The 21,514-nt window shown below is 30.5% G+C and overlaps 1 protein-coding gene across 1 annotated transcript in view; it reads right to left on the bottom strand.

Moving 5' to 3' along the window:
• Lrp1b (LDL receptor related protein 1B) overlaps positions 1–21,514 on the bottom strand; it is a 1,514,976-nt gene that overhangs the window by 226,604 nt on the left and 1,266,858 nt on the right. Inside the window, exons 56-59 of the mRNA XM_071619306.1 lie at positions 20,089–20,272; positions 17,269–17,354; positions 11,305–11,427; positions 8,849–9,030 (exon numbers count right to left, since the gene is read on the bottom strand). Coding sequence (XP_071475407.1) covers positions 8,849–9,030; positions 11,305–11,427; positions 17,269–17,354; positions 20,089–20,272 — 575 coding nt within the window. The remainder of the gene's footprint in view (positions 1–8,848; positions 9,031–11,304; positions 11,428–17,268; positions 17,355–20,088; positions 20,273–21,514) is intronic.

Below are 21,514 nucleotides of genomic sequence, written 5' to 3'. Positions count from 1 at the left end.
CATTCTATTAACCCAGAAAGGTTTTTCTAGGTTTCATCCTTTCTTTATGCTAAGTCTAATCCTTGGCAATTAATTCTTCAGATTTAAAAATGTGCTGAGATATTTAGTTGAGATTTGAAATGTCCTTTAAATAGTTTTTTTCCTTATAATTTTTGACAAAGATAATTATATTTTGATATTTTACTTCACAATACAAAAGAAATAATGGTTTTCTGGAAAATCCACTTATTAAATAGCAGGTTGATAGAAATAATCATTATAAATAACTTGAGAATATTTTGTGTTGATCATCATTGTTGGGGTATGTATAAAGGCATGGAGTACATGGATAATAAAATAATTATTTGATAGCAAAAATGTCATTGATACACTAATGAAGTATGGTTCATAAAAGCAGAAACATATCTCTTGTAAGGACTAAACTAAAGGTGGAAACTTGTGAGCAGAGGTTCAAAGGGAGCTCTGAGAATGAAAACTTAAACTTGATCCAGGAAATCTCAAGTCAGCCTCTCCTGGGTCATTACTGGAATTGTTATAAATGCTTCCAAATACCTGTCTACATCAATTCTGAAGATATTTTAAAAATTCCAAATCATCAAGTAATAGTAGATGCCACGCTCTTTCAAAAAGGATGTTCTATTTTTTTAATATTGCACTATTTTTAGCATTTTTTTTCTTTTTTGGTACCAGGGATTGAATTGAGGGGCACTCAACCACTGAGCCACATCCCCAGACCTATTTTGTATTTTATTTAGAGACAGGGTCTCACTGAGTTGCTTAGCATGTCACTGTTTCTGAGGCTGGCTTTGATCTCATGACCCTCCTGTCTCAGCCTCCGGAGCAGCTGGGATTACAGGCAGGTGCCACTGTGCTCAGCTCTTATTTTTAGCAATTTTTTTTAAAGACAGCATATGTCAGTGAAATATGTATTCCAGAAAAACACACATGCATTCTTTTCTACAATGAATTTATGGAGGAGCACCTTTCCTTCTAAAGAAGAGATAATGTCAGACACAAAATAAAAAAAAAAACTCAATCAGAAAAAAGTCATAATGAAAAGTAGTTTATCTTATTGAAATAAATCAGGATATGCCTCCTTGCCTTACTGAGCCTGAATCTTGGGAATACTGATACATTAATTGTTTTTCCCACTAAATGTGATATGCTTACATCAATTTCTCTCTAAAGGGTTAGATACAATTAGACTTATTTGTCCTTTCACACATAATTTTTTTTAACAAATGGACATAAATGAATAAAATATAAATGTTTACATGTAACATTAAAAATTCCACATTGTTTTAATTGGAGATATGCTTCCTATTTGTATTCAGCTATAACCTCTACAGATTTTTGCCCCCAAAATTAAAATATCTTAGAGATGAAAAGAGAAATTTCTATATTAGATGATTTCAACAAAAATGTTGGAAATTGTTGGATGTGAATAATAATGCTTTTGAGTCCTTTAGGTAAATTGTAAGTTTCTAATAGTCTAATTTCCACAGGATTTCAGTTCTTAATTTTAATCTGCATTATGAACTTTATCTGCTTAGTATCATCATATCAGCCAAGATAATAAGAATAGAAAAAGTATGTGTTATAGAGTCCCACATCTGATACAGCACTCTCAAGTCTGGTGGGAGGCCCATAGCTGCATCTTCTCCCTGATATTTGAGCCCTTCATTATTTATTTAGCCCAAATATCCTCCAATTTACTATCAAAGTGTGAGAAATTCAGCTCTAGCCTAATTTTTTTTTAATTATGATCTCACATTTTTTATTTCTGTGCTTTCAAATCATTTGCCTGGCCCAATGACTCTTCAATTATAAATATATCTTCATGAAGATGTAATTCACATTGCCCCCTCTGCTCTCCACAAATTATTCCTTGATTAGTGTTAGTTCACATTTTCAAGGTAGGTTAAAAGATCAAGTATATTTGAGAAGTGTTTTGTAGGATTCCTCAGAACCCCTATGCTAATGGCATTGTGATTCTCTAAGAGGAGCTGCAGGATCTCTTGTTAATCAGATAGTTTGGAGTCATACATCTATTTTCTTAGAAAACTCATAGAATTGTTGTACTGGGGAAATTGTGCATTAATCACTCCTGGTCTACAGAATCTCCTTTCTTTATTACAAGTGTCACTGAACCACACATGATGATATAGGTTCTCATGACTCATAATCAGAGAACTGTATCCTAAGAGTCAATGATGGAACATTTCTGATAAATTCCAAAGCTATGCTTAATTAAGCAGATAGACAAATTTGTTTTGAATAATGATTGACAGAGACCATTTTATATAGCAGATAATTCTAAGTACTAGGGAGATGGAGGTAGACACTTTTGCCTTGAAAGATCTTTCTGTGGATTCAGTAGAGGCATATTTTTTTTGAAAGCATGAGAATTAAATAAAAATTAAAACATATGAAGATAGAACTATTTTACTACAGAACTACAAAACATGGAAGTAAATTTTACCTCGAAGGAGGGAGGCATTTCTAAGATGGCTTGTGCTCATTATCAGTCTCTTAATGAAAATCTTATTTTTTAAACTAGCTTAGAAATTCCATAAAAGTAATGATCTCTCTGTTAGATTTTAGGAAAATGTAAAATTTAGGATTTCATTTTGGCTTTGTATGAAATCCTAAATTTTACATTACCTGCCTGTAATCCCAGTAGATCTGGAGGCTGAGGCAGGAAGATCGCAAGTTTGAAGCCTGCCTCAGCAACTTAATGAGGCCCTAAGCAAATTTGCTATATCCTGGCTCAAAATAAATAAAGAATGGCTCAGTGGTTAAGCACCTCTGGGTTCAATGTCTGGCACAACAACAACAAAAAAAAAAAAGATTTAATTTTGCAACAATTATTAAAAATTATGTATGTCATTTAAGGACTTCACTGATAAATGTACTGATCAAGTGAGACCCTAAGAGGTTATGTGGTTTTTGATTATGATAGCACTATAACTGGAGTAAGTATTCATTTCTGTAGTAAGTTACTTACTTTTAGACTAGCTTCTTTTCTAACAACATTATGTAGAGTCATCAGTCATTAAATCCCACATACAGATTACCTGAATTCAAATCCCAGATCCTCCTATTATTAGCTATGTGAACCTGGAAGCTTTAGTTATCTCCCCTGATCTTAGATTTATTCAAATGCCAAAGAGTCAATAATAGTTTTTTTTAATAGAGTCTTTTTGAGGATTAAATGAGAAGGTGAATAAAACAAATTTAGATTTTTAAAATTTTTAATTTTTTTTAGCTGCAGATGGACACAATATCTTTATTCATTTATTTATTTTTACATTGTGCTGAGGATTGAACCGAATGCCTCACATGTATGAGACAAGAGCTATCCCTGAGCCACAGCCCCAGCCCCCAAACTTAGAATTTGAATGAGCACATAGCAAATGTTTAGCAAATAATAGCTAGTATTGTTTAAACTACTTTGGATATGAATATGTGCACTGATTATTTTTTTTGGTTTAATAATACTAAGTTTCCTGTAGCCTCCAGATTGCATGTACATTATTACATGATTTAGATGGATTTTATATATGTTATTACTTACATATTTGCCAGTTTAAGTACTCATCAGTCAGAAGAATATTATGAAAATATTCCACAACATAGGAACAAAGTATAATTTAACTGAATAAGATATCAATATTCATAAGAATTTATTATCTATTTCAATAAGAGTTAGCTAACTTCTAATGGTAAAATATCACTTCTTTTCAAAAAAAAAGTCTCATTTACTGTTATTTTCCAAATATGTGAATAAGTCTACACTAAACAAAATGATAATTTTGCTTTGTAAACTACAACCCCTAAATAACTACCTTTGTGAAAAAAATTGTTGTAAATAATTAAAGAAAAAAAAAATAAGACATCAGTGAAAATGTTGAAAGAAGAGCTCAAATTCTATCTAGATAATATGCAATATTTACCCAAGACCATGTGAGAAAAATCTCAGCTCCAAATAGTACCTATTGTGTAAGTTATAACCAAGTATAAACATATAAAAGAATGTCTGCTCGTAACCATAACAACAGGCTTCTGGATTCTGAGGTTGTCTTTTATAGTTGAACATAATACATTATTTCTCTTTAAAATGAATTAAGTAGAAGTCTTCTCACAGCTTTTATTTTTTCTAAAATCAGGCAATAAATTTAGAGAAGCTTCTTCCACTTGCAATTATTTCTAATCTGAATTATAAAATTAATCATTTATATTCATTCCCTATGAATTTTACCCAAATATAGGAATATTAAAATCAGCTGTGAATAAAAATTTAAAAATTGGTGGAAAATATTTTTTTTGTATGTGTCTGTGAAGTTTGATGAAATATTTTTGTGCTTCCCTGCAAAAATAATAAACTGAATTTTCATCCTGGTATGCTTTTCATTCTCTCACAATGAAAGTTCCCTTATGACTTCTCTTTGAAACATGCAGGTTATTTACATATCAATGTACCAGTTTGTGCATAGGAGCAGGTGCAGTGTCCCTGTAGCTATAACCCCATTCTCTGTGTAACTCCAGTTACCCATTTATTATTTTCCTCAACAGTGAATTTAACAGTCTCTATGGTAGGTAAAAACAATGATTAAAATATGGTTTCTGTGTTAAGGTACTCATTTTCTAGATGGAGAGATAAGACATTTACACTAAAAATAGTCCTATAATGTTAAGTGTTCAATATATGGTGGCCACTTAGGCACATTTCAGGAGTGTTTCTGCTAGTGAGAAAATTATATTTCTGCTGATCTTAGAAAAGTCGTATTCTGCTTAGAGAAATAATAAGAACTAGTATAAACTAAGATACATGACCATATGATCTTAGGCACATCATTTGACTTTTTTGAGCAAATTTTTTCACTTGCAAAAAGTTTTTTCACTTCCAAAAGGCTGTTTTAGAGAACAATTCGTTGTACAAATTATTTTGTAAAAGTATTATGTCTTTGAAATGTTCAACACTGTGTTCTAAATTGAATACCAGATATGTAAGTGCACTTTACAAGGAAAATCTGTGGCTTTTTTTGCATGTAAAAATATATGACTTTAAAACAAAAAAAATAAATAAATAAACTAAGATACAGATGCATAAAATATGCCTTTCTAAATTTGTTTGATTATTACCTTTATTGACAATAATGGATACAGATACCAAGTATTTAAAGTGTCTTTCACATTTTTTTGTCCTTCATATTTTTATTAAAATATATTCAAATTCAAATTAGGGCCTACTATTATTTTCTTTGGGTTTGCTGATAGGTTTTTAGGAAAAGTAATTCATGAAAAACATCTTTTAAAATAAGATCTGAGGCTAAGGCTACAGCTCAGTGGTAAAGTTCTGCATAGCATATCCAATCTCAGCACAGCAACAAAAATAAATTCATAAATGAATGAATGAATGAATAAACAAACAAACAAACACTATATGTATTTTAAAAATCCATGCTTATAATAATTTAGGCAGTTTTCTCCATTTTTAAAAGCTCACATCATCTATATTCTGGTTTTTTATGACTTTTAAATTACTATTGTTAAAATGGGAAAAAAAATAAGAGACTTGTGGTTCTTTCTTTTCTCTCTTGTTTAGGGAGCAAAACATGTTCATGGTCCAAGATCATTTTGTTATTGGGAAACTGTAAAGAGATATAGTAAGAAAAAATATGCAATCAATGACTGAAAACTGAGTTGAACCTGCAGCTCGATTGCTTTTCAATTAAATGATTCTAAGGCAATTAGTCAGTTGAAAGTTCTTAAACACGCTATAAGGAAAGTAATAAAAACAATCATGTCTTTCTAGAGATTCTGCATAAACAGTACGTGTATCTACAGTAAAAAAGATAAAAATTTCCTAACTCATTAAATGCTAAAAAATATATATATTTTCATTTTTATTGTCTTTATTTGAAAACTTTCAATCCCAATAGGTTTATAAAATGGTCATTTTCCTTTTTGGAATCTGCCACTTAAAATATATTCCTCAAATTCTGGAAAAATTACTCCTCTATTTACCAATGTGCCCAAGCCAGGTGTCTTGAAAGTTTCATTTGTTGTCATTCTGTTATGTTGTTTTGTGTTGTGACTTATTCTTGGTTCTTTTTTACTCTGTAAAGTGAACCAATTCCACACCTCTATAGTTGTGGAATATGTTCCAACCCTATGAGTTCCTTGTAATTGATTGGATATAATATGCTCTTTTCTGTTTCTGTGTGTTCCTACAGAGCCTGTTCTTTAGGCCAGAAACATCTTCTGCTCTGAAGTGCACCATATAACTTTGCTACTTATTACTCTAGTTCTGTTAACTAGGTCTACCACACATTCACTTTAATATAAATTCTAAGGTATAGCATATCCTGAAATATAATTCATATTGGTCTTTTCTATGATAACCTAATGTGACAGCTTAATAATTAGAAAAGATAAAATTATGTTCAACATAGTTATAATATTATATCCTCCATTCTATTTTAAAATGCCTATACATATTTTTCATAAATAATGATTTTTACAACTATTTAATGTAAATTATTTAATTACCTCAAAATTATTATAAATTAAAAAAATCTTTCATAAATTATACTGGATAACAGGATTATTAGAATAAATTTATGAAAAAAATTCAGATTACAAATGAGCTGATATGTAATAACCAAGAAGATGATCCATCTGTCTACCTGTATCTTCTTACTGTTTTTACTAACTACTATATACAAATTGATTGTTTTAATTGGCATATAATTTAAAAAATATAGAAAGGAACCCCAAGATATGGCCTAACAGCTTATTTGTTTCATTACCTTAGACATTCCAGTGATCATTAAGTAAATCCTTGTCTTATCCCTGATACCAAATATCAGGACAGAAAACAACTCTCTGGGAAATGGGGGTCAATAGTATTGGCATATTCAAACCATATGCAAATCACAGTGTACTCTTATAGTGAGATGTTTTTATTAAATAATCTTACAATTTAAGCTCTCACTTTGAAGCTGGATTGTAATATATATATATATATATATATATTTTTTTTTTTTTTTTTTTTACAGTGGAGACATTTTCAGCCTCATGATCATCTCATAAGAGGCTAAAATTCAGGTTGCCTTTTACCTCACTCTGGGGAACTAGGAAAACAGCATGAACAAAAGTGTGCCACTAAATTATGGCTATTAAAAAAGATGGCTTTAATTGTTTTGTAAAAATATCCAATGTTTAGCAATGCTTTGCTTATAACATGGCAAATGCATATTTTAATCCAAATATTATCCAAAAATAAAATCAAGGGAGTCTTTCATAACATCTGCAATAATTGAGTACTTCTGCTGTTTTAATTCACACTTTAATGGATGAGTTTAAGTTGATAACTTAAGGCTGCTTTCAGTTTATGGAGTATTCTCTTCTTACAACACAAACTGGAAGAAATAAAATATAAAACTACATTCAGCTGCATTCACTAAGCTAGGATACAGTTTTTGCTTCATAAACAGGAAATTCTATAAGACAACTATTATGTAACAGGCAATGTTTCTTTCATTAGAAAGTTAAGCATCTGATATGGTATGAAAAGAGAAGCTATGCCAGTTATATTGATTTTAGAAAAAAAAAGATAAGTGAACTTTCAAAATAGTTTGTGGAAAAATAGTAGTAGAATTAAAATATTCATGTTTATGAATTGATACAGATGATAGCCAAATTTAATACATTTGGCTATTATTTTCTGAAACATTGATAGAAGCAGATTTTCATGTCTCTGTTTCAGAGACATACTATTTTAATACAGTGAGACACTTTTGAAATTTCTTTTGCATGGCAAATAAAATATTTTAAAAGACAACAAAACAATTTAAATATATATATATATATATATATATATATATATATATATATATATATATATATATAAAGTGAAAATGTGCCCATTACCTTGGATATTCGACTGCATTCACAGCATAATTCTTCTTTTAACGGGTATTGCTTTTACCCAAATTGATGTTTTAAATTAACCTATAAAAGGTTCTATTGCCAATTATAAACTTGAGGAACCAAAAAAACAGAGATACCATATAACAACAGGAAGCAAAATCTAACTGCTACAAACAGCATGACAAATGGCAATTATTAGATATAACATAGTTTGTGAAATTAATTTAGACAGTAAAACATTACAAACACTAGTGTTTTCATAATACTTGCTACTATAAATATATCCTATTTTAAAATGTCGAACTTTCTATAAATTTGTTATTTTAACAAATGCATTGGGTAGGTAGAACTTCTACAAAGATCATCTTGGAGTATGTAATCACTCTAAATTACAGTATAAAATATGAAAAGGTATATATTCTCTTCCTACAAACACAACATAATTGAATGTGACAGATAATGGTCATAATCTATAGAACTCTAGAAATCATACACCAGACAGCTTTGACACTTTAATGTGCATTCATCCCTCATCTGAAATTTCCAGGTTGCTGTCCTTGAACTTTGCAATGACTTTTCATCATCCTCACACTAAAATGCAAATGATACACAGCTCCACATGTACCTTTCCCATTATTCTCACTTTCTTTTCCTCTTGAATGCATTTGATGATTCATTTTGTCATTTATTACCCATGAATACTGCTTATATCTCCTGCTATAAAGCAGTGCAGGAATTACATTGTTCATATTTGTGAACACCACCAACACAGCAACATTTGATTCAAAAGTTTGTTTTTCACTTGTCTTTTTTCAAGATTTAAATTAACTAAAATTAATGAAATATGTATGTTTTATTCTTTTCCACAGCAAATGTATTGATAAGTTAGAAGAAAAAAAAAGTTACAAACCCAGCTCGAGGATCTAAAGACAGGTCCCTGGGAAACTTCAGCCTTTTGCTAACGAGTATAGTAGGGTATAAGCCATTGAGTTTGGATACTTCAATCATCCTTTTTTCTGTGTCAGACCAATAGAGGTTTTTTCCAATCCAGTCAACAGCAAGTGCATTGGGGACAGCTGTATTATGCACTACCTAATAAAATAAGAATTTAAAAACTTAATAGCATAAATGCCTAGAATGAAAACTGAGTAATCGCTTCATTATTTTTACTGAGATACAGAAATCTATTTAAAACATGAGAAATGTAATTTAGATAAGAAGAAAACAATTGACCACAATACAAATACTTACATGTATTTTTATAATACAAGTAAGTATTTTATAATTACTTAATATCTAATCTCCCTCTGAAATTAAAGCAGTCTTCATAAAAAAATTAAATGGAAATAAAAATGTATTGACAGGTGTACAATTGGTTTTCACATTTTCATTGGAGCTTATGTACTCATTCTCTTAAAATAGGAAAAAAAAACTATCACAAACATATAGGAGAAACTGTTGATATTATTGATTTTTAACAGGTTCTGTGCTATTATCAGTAGTATTCACCACTCTTCCAATTGCTCTTGCCCTCTTAAAAATAACTACAGCAAGAGATGAGAATGTGCACAAAATATTTGATCCTAGATAAAAGGGAAATAAAAATGTTTATACAACTGCTCTTATCAATTATAATGCATGACAACATCAAATATATTAAGGATATAGGCTTTTTGTTTAAAAATCTGGTGTGATAGGACAGAGGGGTGGGAGGGAAAGGAGGGGGGCAGGGTATTAGCAATGATGGTGGAATGTGATAGACATCATTATCCAAAGCACATGTATGTAGACACAAATTGGTGTCAACATACTTTAGATACAACCAGAGATATGAAAAATTGTGCTGTATATGTGTAATAAAAATTGTAATGCATTCTGCTGTCATTATCTGTTTTAATCAATAAAAAAGGAATATTGAAAAAAATAAAAACTGAGTTAAAAAATCTGGTGTTATATAAAATTTCTAGTGAAATCTTCACCCAATGACAGGTGTTTCGAAGTTCTTACTTCTTTCAAACTATGTGAGAAATAAGTGAATCTTGTTGCTGCAGAGAAACCAATGCTTGTGTAATTAAAGACAAGAAAATGCTAAATTTTATACTTATTAATTTCCCTAATGCCATCAATAATAACTTTGCAAAGTGGCAATGTGAATATTTGCAACAATTAATGATATCAATCTTCTGTGTTGATTGCAAGGCATATTTATGCCTTATTTCCTTACCAGACTGAAAATTTGGAAAATTGACATGGCTTCTACTTAACTGAACATCAGTGAATTAGTAATCTCATGGGACAAAAATATGGATTTATTAATTTGTTATGATTAAAATAATAGAGTATTATTAGCATGGCAGTAGATACAACACACTTTAAATATATTGAAGTATCTTCAAAAACTAAAAAATGTAATAAAAACTTTTAATTTCTTGTAGAAATAAATGGTCAACTTTAATGTAACATTCATAAAATTTTAATACAATTGTCAAAATTAAATTATAAAATTAAAAAATCTGCTAATTTGATTGATCTATCCACTGGATCTGCTAGAATCAATCTGTTATCACTATCAGATACTGATATTTCATTTTATGAACCATTATTAAATAGTTATCCTGATTAAGTTGAAATATTCCTCTGTATATAAACACTTTAAGATTTCATAAATATTTTAATATTGATTGTTTTTAAACATTTGGTGATACTATGAATGACTACAAAAAAAGTTAAAATAATTGAAGTCTCATCTACTTAAATTTATAACTTATTTATAGTATATTTTGTTGCAAATATATAGTACTTATAATTGATTTTAAAACTTAGAAAAGATGTAAAACAGAAAAATCATATCAAATAGCTCATAATAAGAAAATTATATTTATTTAATCTTGATGCTATCAAATCAGAACATTCATGATTTTACACATATCAAATGCATGCAGTTTTTCCATCTATAGTAGGTTAATTTTAATAATGCTACAACTTCAATCAATACTCTGATATTTATTTTTTAATTAAAATGTTAATATCAACTTCCCCTTGTATTAAATCAACATGTGTGAATCTTAAGCATAAATCATTCAAGCTAAAGACATCCATCACATTTTCTAGGGATGTGGACTGGTTTCTAAATTTTATTTTCTTAATTTGATTTTTATGGTATTGTAAATAATTGCATTATAATAAAACATAAGGATAAAATGCTCTTATTTCATATTTAAAGCAATTATTAAATTACACAGTAAAATTGAAATGAGGGTAAGACAAACTAAAAGTCACATCATTTACATCAAATAACATATCCCTATTATAATCAATCATAGCAATAAAATATTCAGCACTCTTATTACTGTAATATTTAATTACCTTAACGTCACTTCCATTTAAACACATTCTATTTATGCGGCTTCCATTAGGTCTGCTAGAATCAATCCAATAGATGAATTCTTCTCTATAATCAAAGTCTATAGCAATAACATTGTTTAATCCCTAAAAACAAAAGAAAAAATATTTCTAATAACAAGTCATAAAAAAGTATTTATAAATATTTAGGAGTTCATGAGAATCATTATCTCCCATTGATTCTCAAGTTATTAAAATAAATAACATTAGTGACTATTATTATTAAGAGCAGTCAGCATATGTTTATAATTTCACCATACTATGCACTTTAAAAGCTGTATAATTTATTTTAAAATATTTTCCAAATATAATACAACATTTTTGGAATGTTTATAGGAGTTTAGATAGCCAGGAAGGTGGGAAAAATAATTTAAGAAGGCATTTCTTAATGTTGACAATAAATTTGATGCCTTTAATATTGTCTGTTCTATGGAGTAAACAAAAAAGAGCATTCATCTAAATTTGGACAGTAGAAAATCCTTAAAGAATGATGTTGATTTCTGGATAACCATGTGATGAGTGAGGAAGGAAGGTTTAAGAATTTTACTTTCTGCAATAGCTCTTGTTCCCAAAACATCAATGAGCTTCCTTTTTTCATGCTTCAAATGGCTCCTCAGGCAGTAGAGTGTCATATTAGAATTTAAAAGTTATGACCTTAGGTGAGTATTTGACCAAGGAAGAAATAGATATTCAACATCTTTTTATTCTACTGGTGGAAATGTGAGAAAATGCCTCCCTTCAGACCCACAGTTATGCATTTTTTAGTAGGTAATGAAACAGAACACAAATTCAGCTGTTGGGTTTCTAGAAGTTACAGAGTTTTGGTTGGCTGTTCTGCTATTTACTTAGAATTGGGGATAGTACATCAGAACCTGGGTATTTTGTTTGTAGTCAGTTGTTTAAATGATTTCAGAGTTTAAATCTGATCTCTTTTAGTACTCGCATATTTGCTACTTTATGAACTAACAAAATTTGGGTCACAATTTAAATTGTGTGAACTCATTTTAAGGTTAGAATAGTTTATTAGTATGTACATTTTTACATATTATTAAATAATTAATGTTATACTATTTGGTAAAACCCCAAGAGACCTTTGTCATGTATTTATAACTATGTAGAGCTTGCTTATATCAACATTCACCCTAGAAATGTTCTTACACCTCAAATTGTAAAACAGTTGTAGTCTTATGGGTAAGGATCAGTACCTTCAGGGAAACAGATTTTTTGTTTGCTCTTGTTTGGTATGGGAGCTGTGGGAAAGTGTAGGAAGATGGGAATTCCCAGGTCTGAGTTCAGTTCCCAAATCTAGTCTCAAAATTCAGAATCTGATAACAAAAGCAACAGTGCCATAGATCTACATAGTCCTTTATAAAATTCAGGCCAAGGATAAATGGCTACTATTCAGATTCCATACAGATATTTGTTTCTCCTTTCATCTTGCAGCAAAGCTGAATTCTAGAAATAATGGTGCTAACATCACAAATTCAAATCTTACACTTTTATTTGGCTTACTATGGACCATCTTTTTCTTCAGTTCCACATTATAAATCTAATCTGAAATATCCTAACCCCATGTAATTGCATGATGTTGGTCATAAATAGGAGATACAGGTAGAAAACATGACTCAGGATAAATTCCTCAGTAAGCTCAAATGAATAAATGCAAGCACATTTCTTAGGAACAATATTCCTAATCAAGAATAATGATTATAAATGGTGAAAAATGAAAAATAATGTTTAGTCACAGTTTCAATAGATTCCTTAAGTATCCAGTCACATACTATTAACTAAATGCACTTAACTATATACATCTAGGAAAGTGGCTATGAAAAAAATCAAATTTCTAAAATATAAATTAAGTGTATTCTAGCAAGTTCCATAGAGAGATTTTAAAAATCACCTCAATAGTCTTTTACAATATCCCCTCTGTTCAAATGCTTTTTCTCTCTGGAGGAAATAATGTAAATGGGTTAGGCTTCTGTGTTGGTTTGGCAATGGACTAAATTAGAGAGCTTTATAGGAAAAAGGTGGAGAAACTTCTCGCTAAGTTTAGCAAGGATTTACATACAATCCCCAATCATGGCAGAATTTCTTTCTTAGCAATAATCAATTTAGATAATAAAAATCCAATTCAAATTTAGCAAGTCAAGTATAAGAAATTAAAGCTGTAAATGCTGAGGAGCTGAGTCTGTGAATCCTGACATATCTATTTGGACAAGCTGGGCCTTTTTCAATGGCTTTACTCTTAATCCCCACAGAAAACTCTGCAATTCTCTCTTTGTAGAATCATATGCAAGGAACATTAAAACAGCCAGGGGTATGGTCAAAATAATGCCTGAAAACTAGAATCATCCCAGTGGTTTCAGAGCTGAAAATTGGTTTCATCAAAATCCTATTTGCTTCTTTCATTTCTGTAGTTGAAGATTTGCACCCTTTGGTTCAAGATGATTAATTTAGGAAATTGTGTTTTGTTTCTCTATACAATTTACTCGGATAAAAGCACTGCTAGAATTGCATTGTATAACATATTGGAAAGTTACTTGATTAATTTTCATTCCTAAAATCTATGTTATTAAAATACATTTTCTTAGCACGGCGTATGAATTTAAACTATAGGTGGCCTAGCACCACACCTGTATTTTAGAATACACAACTTTAAAAAAAAGAATTTTAATACTTGTTATAAATTTATTAAATAAAATTTTATGAGACTATTACTTATGATAACAGAACAAAATTTAACATATTAGGATAAATCATTTTTTAATCAGCTATACATAAAAGTTCCAAACAACCAAGGCCTTTTCATTTATTTGGGTTGAGAGAAAATGTGAAGAGATAATTAATCACCTCCCTCTGTCTTCTAATTCATTCCACATATGTGAATAAAGTCTCTAAAGGGGAAAAATGATTTTACTGCTTAAAACTCCTTAAAAATTTTAAAGTGCTATGATAAGATTGTGGTTAAAAATTTGTTCCTTCGCAGAAATAAAATATTCCAAGCAGCCCACAGGTAAAACTTGATGTGAGGCTTCTCTCATATCAAGTTTTGGAGTATCTGTTTCCTTACTCCAGGATTAACACTAATAAATGTTTCCCCAAAACATAGGTGTTCAGGGTCTTAATGAACTACCTTACCTTCTTCTTTCCCTATTCATTTTCATAAACTTAAACACTAAGAAAACTATCTAAAATTCCCCTACTTATGTACTAATAATTTGCAGTAGTCTAAAATGATAGCACCAGGGGAAAAAAGAGCTATATTAAAGAGTGTACTAAAGTAGGTCCATTATGAGAAACAGACTTAAATGAAGCATAGAAGGAAAAAAAATCATTTTGTTTCACTAGGAACAATCTCAGACAACACACTTGCCATGAATGACCACAAAAGGGATACCAATGAAAATGTCCTGAGCCTCATCAGGGTTGGAGAATGAAACAAAGAACTTATCCAGAAACTGTTCTCATGAACACAATCAATATCGTTGTTATATTAGTTAATCTTGTGGTTTATCTGAGCTTAAAAATAAGGTATTCTCAGTAGACAATTACTTCCTATTAAACTAAAAATGCATAGTATGAAGAGTGAAATGCCAAAAATACTAGTTAAGAGAAAAGAAACATATCCCTTTTCCAGAGACCACACCAGAAAATGAATGGCTGGCATATCTCATTTTTAAGATAGAGGGACTGAGAAGACATAGACACAAATGAGATAATTTTCAATGTTTTGCAGTTTTAATGTAAGTTTAAAAATACACTGTACAGAAAAAAAGAATTAAACTAGATCATGTAGGAAACAGAGTGGGAAGCAAAGAAAATTTTCATTTTATGTTTATTCTTAAAACTTCCTCCCAAATGATTACTCTTACATTATCAACTTCCCAAAAGACAAGCTGTCTAATTATTATACTTTAGATAGCTTTCTGTTTGGTTTTCATTAATTCCTGAAAATGTTTTAATTTTTGTACAGTTTTTCACAGATCCATTTTTGAAGAGAGGGTCAGTGTGACATAGTGGAAATTAGTGTTACACTCCAAACTCTAAGAGCCTAAATCCACAGACATTCAAGAACAGGGCAAGTACACATGCTGCAAAGACATGGATTATCTGAAGACTCCAGTGGACTGGAGAGTAGGAATTCTAAATCAAAATGGTAACTGCTACACTGTTTGGTATGTGATCATTCAAGAATGTGAGGCTAGCACCATATACTTTTCTACTCTTCATAAACAGCCAGAAAATCTGGATTTTCATGTAAAATATTTAAAGTATATTTTTAGTGCATTAGTTAGACATATTTGCATATAACACCGTTTTTTTTCTGTTTCAATTCTCAATACTTCCCATTTCCCTCTCCACTTCCTTCTCCCTGATATCTTTCTTGCATACACTGTTGTTCTTCCTTTTCCTTCTCTCTCTCTCTCTCTCTCTCTCTCTCTCTCTCTCTCTCTTTCTTTAATTGAAATTCAATCTGTTATCTAGAAGAAGTCTGGAAAAATGTGACTTTGCCAGGATTAGTCAATCTCACACTGGCTAATAAATATGTGCACTTAAAGTTACTCTTACTGCTAAATCTAAATGAAGAAATTTCTGAAGCTGCAGTGAAGAAATCCAGCAGACAGTAGTAAAACTAACTTTTATTAAGGGCAGTCAGCCCTCCCTATATCTTTGGGCTCTGTATCCATCAATTCAACTAACCACCATTAAATATCACGGGAAAAATTACATCTGTACTGAACATGTACAGATTTTTTTCCTTGTGATTATTCTCTAAAACTGCCACTATTTCTAAAGTATTTATATTATGTCAGATATTATAAGTAAAATACAGATGAATTTAAATATGTGGGTGGATGTGTGCACATTATATGGAGATGCTATACAATTTTATATAAGGAACTTGATCATTTATGCATTTTGGATTTTGCTGGGAATCCTGAAACCAATCTCCTTCTGAGATACTTAGGATGACTGTAAGTCTTCTTTGTTTCCAAAAAGTCACCATATAAATGGTCTCTTTATTTATATCTAACACTCTCATAAACATATCACAAATATAAGAAGAGTCCTTAATGTTGATGTATTGTACAGTTGGAGCAAAGTCATTTACAGACAAACAGATACAAGATATTGATTCCAAGGAAAGAGGTTTCTCTTAATAACTAAAAATATGCTCTAAGTGTATGTAACTTCCCTAGTACATGTAGTTTCACTCTATTTTTAATTTGAATTTGGTCTATTTTCATTGCATACCTGGAGAAAAAACAAACATTTGTGGTGAATAATTCACAGATCTATATACTGTTACAAAGTGCAAGTCATAATTTTTCCATCTCAAATCACTTATAAAAATAAACTCAGAGAACAGGAGTCAAACACGAAAACACATCAGCCCAGCTTCTCTTGAAGTGGGTGGTACTGAGAGAGGAAAAGATGAGACTGAAAACACCTTTTCTTGAGACCTTGCAGTCACGACTCTTATACTCTCACTTTTACTCTCTTGATAATTCCAATTTTTAAAGGCTAGGTATCTTCTATCCTATTGTATTTCCTGGTTTTATGAACAGGAACATGGAAATCAGGAAAAGGTTACTTTATATCTCAAGGTGGGAAAACCAATTTGGGTAATTCACAAAACACTTTAAAAGAGATTGTTATGTTTTCTGTAATTAAGCTATTCCTGAGATAATATTTTTCTTGAGTTAATTATGCCTTATTATCTTTACCTTCTTCAGTGCCGTATGATAAGGCAGGTTGAAAGCATTACCTGCTCATCACCAAAAAAAGAGCATTTATGTAATATTATATACATGCTTATATGTGTATGCATCCATAAATATTTGTTACATAAATTCTAACTGTCCTGTATTTCTGCAGTTTGAATGCATGCCTGGAGGACACATAATAAATGTTAAGGAATCATACCTGTTTTAAAAGTGTGTAGTTGGAGCCATCAGTGCTAATTTTCCTTATTTCATGATGATCAGCAAGAATTAGAAAAGGTTCCTCATCTAAATTCCAAAGCAAAGAGCCTGTTAGACATTTAATATTTATGATCTCTTCTGTTTAGTTTCAGTAGTTTAGCAGCAATGTAAATTCAAACACACTGTTGTTCTGGTAGATTAATGTTTTAACAGTTTGTCCTCAGCAATGTGGTCAATAGTAAAAGAAAAGAGCAAACACCATGGGAGTACAGAAATCTACATAATTCTGAGTGCATTCTTCTCTTACCCTCAATGTTCTTGGATATCCAAATATCTGATCTGGCATTAGTAGAAAATATCTGCTGTTACATTCTAATTTTATAATGTATATTTCAAAAAAAGGCTAATCTACACCTATCTCAAAATTCTATGGTTCAGCTAAACTCTCATATCAGAAAATTTCTCCTTGATAATCAACCAGTTAAATTTTAGAATTACCTGGGTAGAGGTCAAATGGATTCAATGCACAGACACACTTTTTTCATGTGCCTGAGGACTTGTCTTAAGTGATTTCTGAACTCCAGGCTCTATTTTTTGTTTATTAATTTTACCTTTTCTCATGGGTCTTATTTTTTTATCTTTTATTAATCTGTAATTCCTTCAAATGAGATGTCCATTGTGTTCTACTATTTCATTTATTTTAGAATCTAGGAAAGAGCATGATAAAGTTTGATCTTGCTCAATATATAGAAAGATCCTCTGTACCTTATTTTGGTGTCCTCTTCAGAATTTATTTGCAAGTCAAATGCATTATTAAAGAAAAGAATTTCAAAAAGTGCTGCACACTATATGTATTTGAATACACATTTAAATAAAGTCAATTTGATCATATTTTCAATTATTATAATCCTGGGAAAACTCAGTAAACTATTTGTCTTGTATGTCTTTGTAAACATGTTCATATACTTATTTGCCAAAATATGCAAATTTAATGTTCACAGAAAAAATGGGAAAACATTTCAAAAGGTAGTCACTTTATGTGTTTTAATGTGCACTTTATTATAAATCATATAATGTTATGGTTGTTTTGAAATTTTTCATTCCTTCCTTTGCTGTTTTGTTCCATAGTTAATATGTAAGAGTAAGGTATTAAAATAAGGTATTATTAGACCCTGCTATTAAGGTTTCAGTGTATGCTCTAACACTCACATTGGACACTCTTTCATTATCTATGACAGCACTCTTAATCAGTTATCCCAATCTTTATGTTGAGGCCAAATTCAGATTTATCATACTTTTCAACTCAAAGTTGGCTCTTAATTAGAAGATGTCTTGCCATTCCAGTCAATATTATTTCAAATTTGTCTGAGGCTATAACTCAGTGGTAGAGTGCCTAGCATGCCTGAGACCATGGATTTTATCATCAGCACCCCCACAAAAAAAGCATGTTTGTGCATGTGTGTGTACATACATACACAGTTTCAGACATATAAATATAAAATTAATCAGTTAATTTCTACATTAATACTTAGGAAACTATTTTTTAAAATTCAAATATAATTGGTTTAAAATTTTGAACTGTCTTTACTTCAAGAACTTCACTTCAAGAACAGATTTTTTATATTCAAAGTCATTATTAGGTTCTAATTATTATTACTAATGTGAAACAATTATTTCATGGTTACATGATATTCGAATGGATATGTAATCATTAGCATTTGTCTTTTCTACACAATCCTCTATGAAAAGTTTATTGAAGAGAAACATTGGCTGCTTTTAACATTTTATCTCTTTTTCTTGCAGCATGTCACTAAATGCATCATGTAGCCCACAGTGAGCTGCCAGAAGCAAGAAGGTTGGCATATAAAACGATGGGCTCCAAATGATATCTAATTGATTCAGTAAAGACTATTCAAAGAATAAGTGATAATGAAATGAAAAATTAAATTTAGTTGATATTTTTCTCTGTAATGTACAAAGTTTTAAGCTGTTTTTTAAATACTTATTTAAAAATTTTTATCCTTGTTATCTACTTTGTTAATAACAAAATATCTAATGTCACCAACATATATCTATGTGAGAAACCAGTAATATGTTTCATTTTAAGGGAGCCTGATATACCCTTGAACACCATTGTTTTTTACCCACTTTAATAGTCATTCACATATATTGTTGTGTATCATTATAATTTTTCCCATAATACTTTACAATTATTTTATAGTTTTGTGTCATGCTTTATTAAATCTCTAATTTAATAGTCATACATACTAATTGGAATAATCAGAGCTTTAATAATATTTGTTGAATCATTGGAAGGATTCAGATAGTATTATATACCTGACTTGCTATTAGTATTGTTGATGATGATGATGATGATGATTATTATTATTATCATCATCATCATCAATAATCTGTTATTCTCCTTGGCAAGTATGTAGGAATATATGTGGTACAATGGAGAAATAAAAATATTACAATAATATCATAATATGCTCTTTTATGATCTTGGACAAACTTGCACTCAAGAATATGTGTTTCAACAGGATATAATAGTAACATACTTGTTTTTCTTGGTGAGTACTCTCAAAATATAGCAAACACTTAATAATTTGCAAAATGAAAATGCAGTGATATTATAAACACAGCAGCATATGTACAGCATACAAAATCATAATGACACAGTCCCATACTGAGGGAAGTAGGCAAGATTTTCGATATCTCAGAAACAGCAAGGAGTAGTAAATTCAATAAAAATGAACATAAAATTTGAGATCCATATAGGTAACTGAGGTTGGTTCAGTAGACAAGTTCAATTCGATACCTGAGAGTGATTTGCAGCCATTTGGGTTATCAGGTTGTATTTCATACCCGTCTGTACAGAGGCATTTGTAGGTCCCGTAAGTATTGATGCATTGCTGGCTACAGGGAAACCCTGAAGAGCATTCATCAATGTCCACACATGTTTTACCATCATCCTTCAGTTGGAATCCAGGCCAGCATTTGCACTGGGGAAAGAAAAATGAGCATTATCAATTCATATCATTGTCACTGTCTTTTACTATTGGATATACCTTTAGCATGATTCTAGCAAGAAAAGCACTTAACATTAGGTAATGACAAATCCTTATGTCTTGTAGCAATTAACCTTTAACAAAAATTACATATAATATTGGAAGTTAAAATTTGAAAAATACGCTTTTCCAAATATCTTCATTTGGTCTTCTGGGACTGGCAAAATTGCAAAAGTTAATTGACAGTGCTAAAGCCTTATGTCTAGAGAAAGGGAAAACAAAACTCACAACACCTTCATGTTCTTTTGGCCTTTTCTATTCCATAATACCATGTTATTAGAAGACATTAACAATCATAAGAATGAATCCTTATGTAGATCTTTGAAGGTTTACTAACATTGTCATATGTTGTTTAATCACAGACAGAAATCTATAATGCAGATGTTCTCATCTTTAGTTAACTGATGAGGATGGAAACAGGAAGGTGCCTAGGTGAAGCCAGTAAGAGAGCTGGGACTCACAATTTTAACACACAGTATGTCTCAACTAGTATTTATTAACTGAATCTGATTCTATACCAAAGAATGCTGAATTTGCCCCAAGAAATAGTAATACTAACATAGAAGAATTTTTTCTCCCAGTAATTAAATAAATTTGTATGATCAAATTTTCATTTGGCTTTTCTAATGTTCCATATGTCCCTCTGAGGAGGACACATGAAATTTACCAACTGGCATGTCAACTTTTTGAGTACAAACATCATGCCATATAATTTTCTTGATTCCTAAGACTGATAAGTCATTGTGATTGTTCACTCTTCTTAGAATCTAAAAATTATTAGTATTATAGAAAAGGAGCCTATAGTTGGCCAAATAATGATTACCATTAATCTGCCAAGACTATTCCATGACCTTTGAATAAAGGAATTTGTGAGTACTGAGAAGGACAGTGAGTTAAGAAGAAACTCTTAACTCTTAAAGTGACTTGTATACCAGAGGTGTTCATAGTAAACATTTCATACACTGGAGCATTTGTTTCAGAGTGAAAGAGATGAATCCACTGGGAAAGATATTAGAGTGATATATGTCCACATTATTAAATAATCAACTACTGATTAATTAAGGGATACAAGTTTTTATATAAGAAAAATGTTCATTATATTGAGGGAAGCAAAAAGACCACATCAACTTTATCTGAATGTGTCCCAAAGAAAAACAATACCTTTCTCCTGAGAAC

The sequence above is a fragment of the Marmota flaviventris genome, chromosome 11 (genome assembly GCF_047511675.1).
Source record: "Marmota flaviventris isolate mMarFla1 chromosome 11, mMarFla1.hap1, whole genome shotgun sequence".
Lineage (NCBI taxonomy): Eukaryota > Metazoa > Chordata > Mammalia > Rodentia > Sciuridae > Marmota > Marmota flaviventris.
This window is presented reverse-complemented; position numbering and strand designations above follow the sequence as displayed.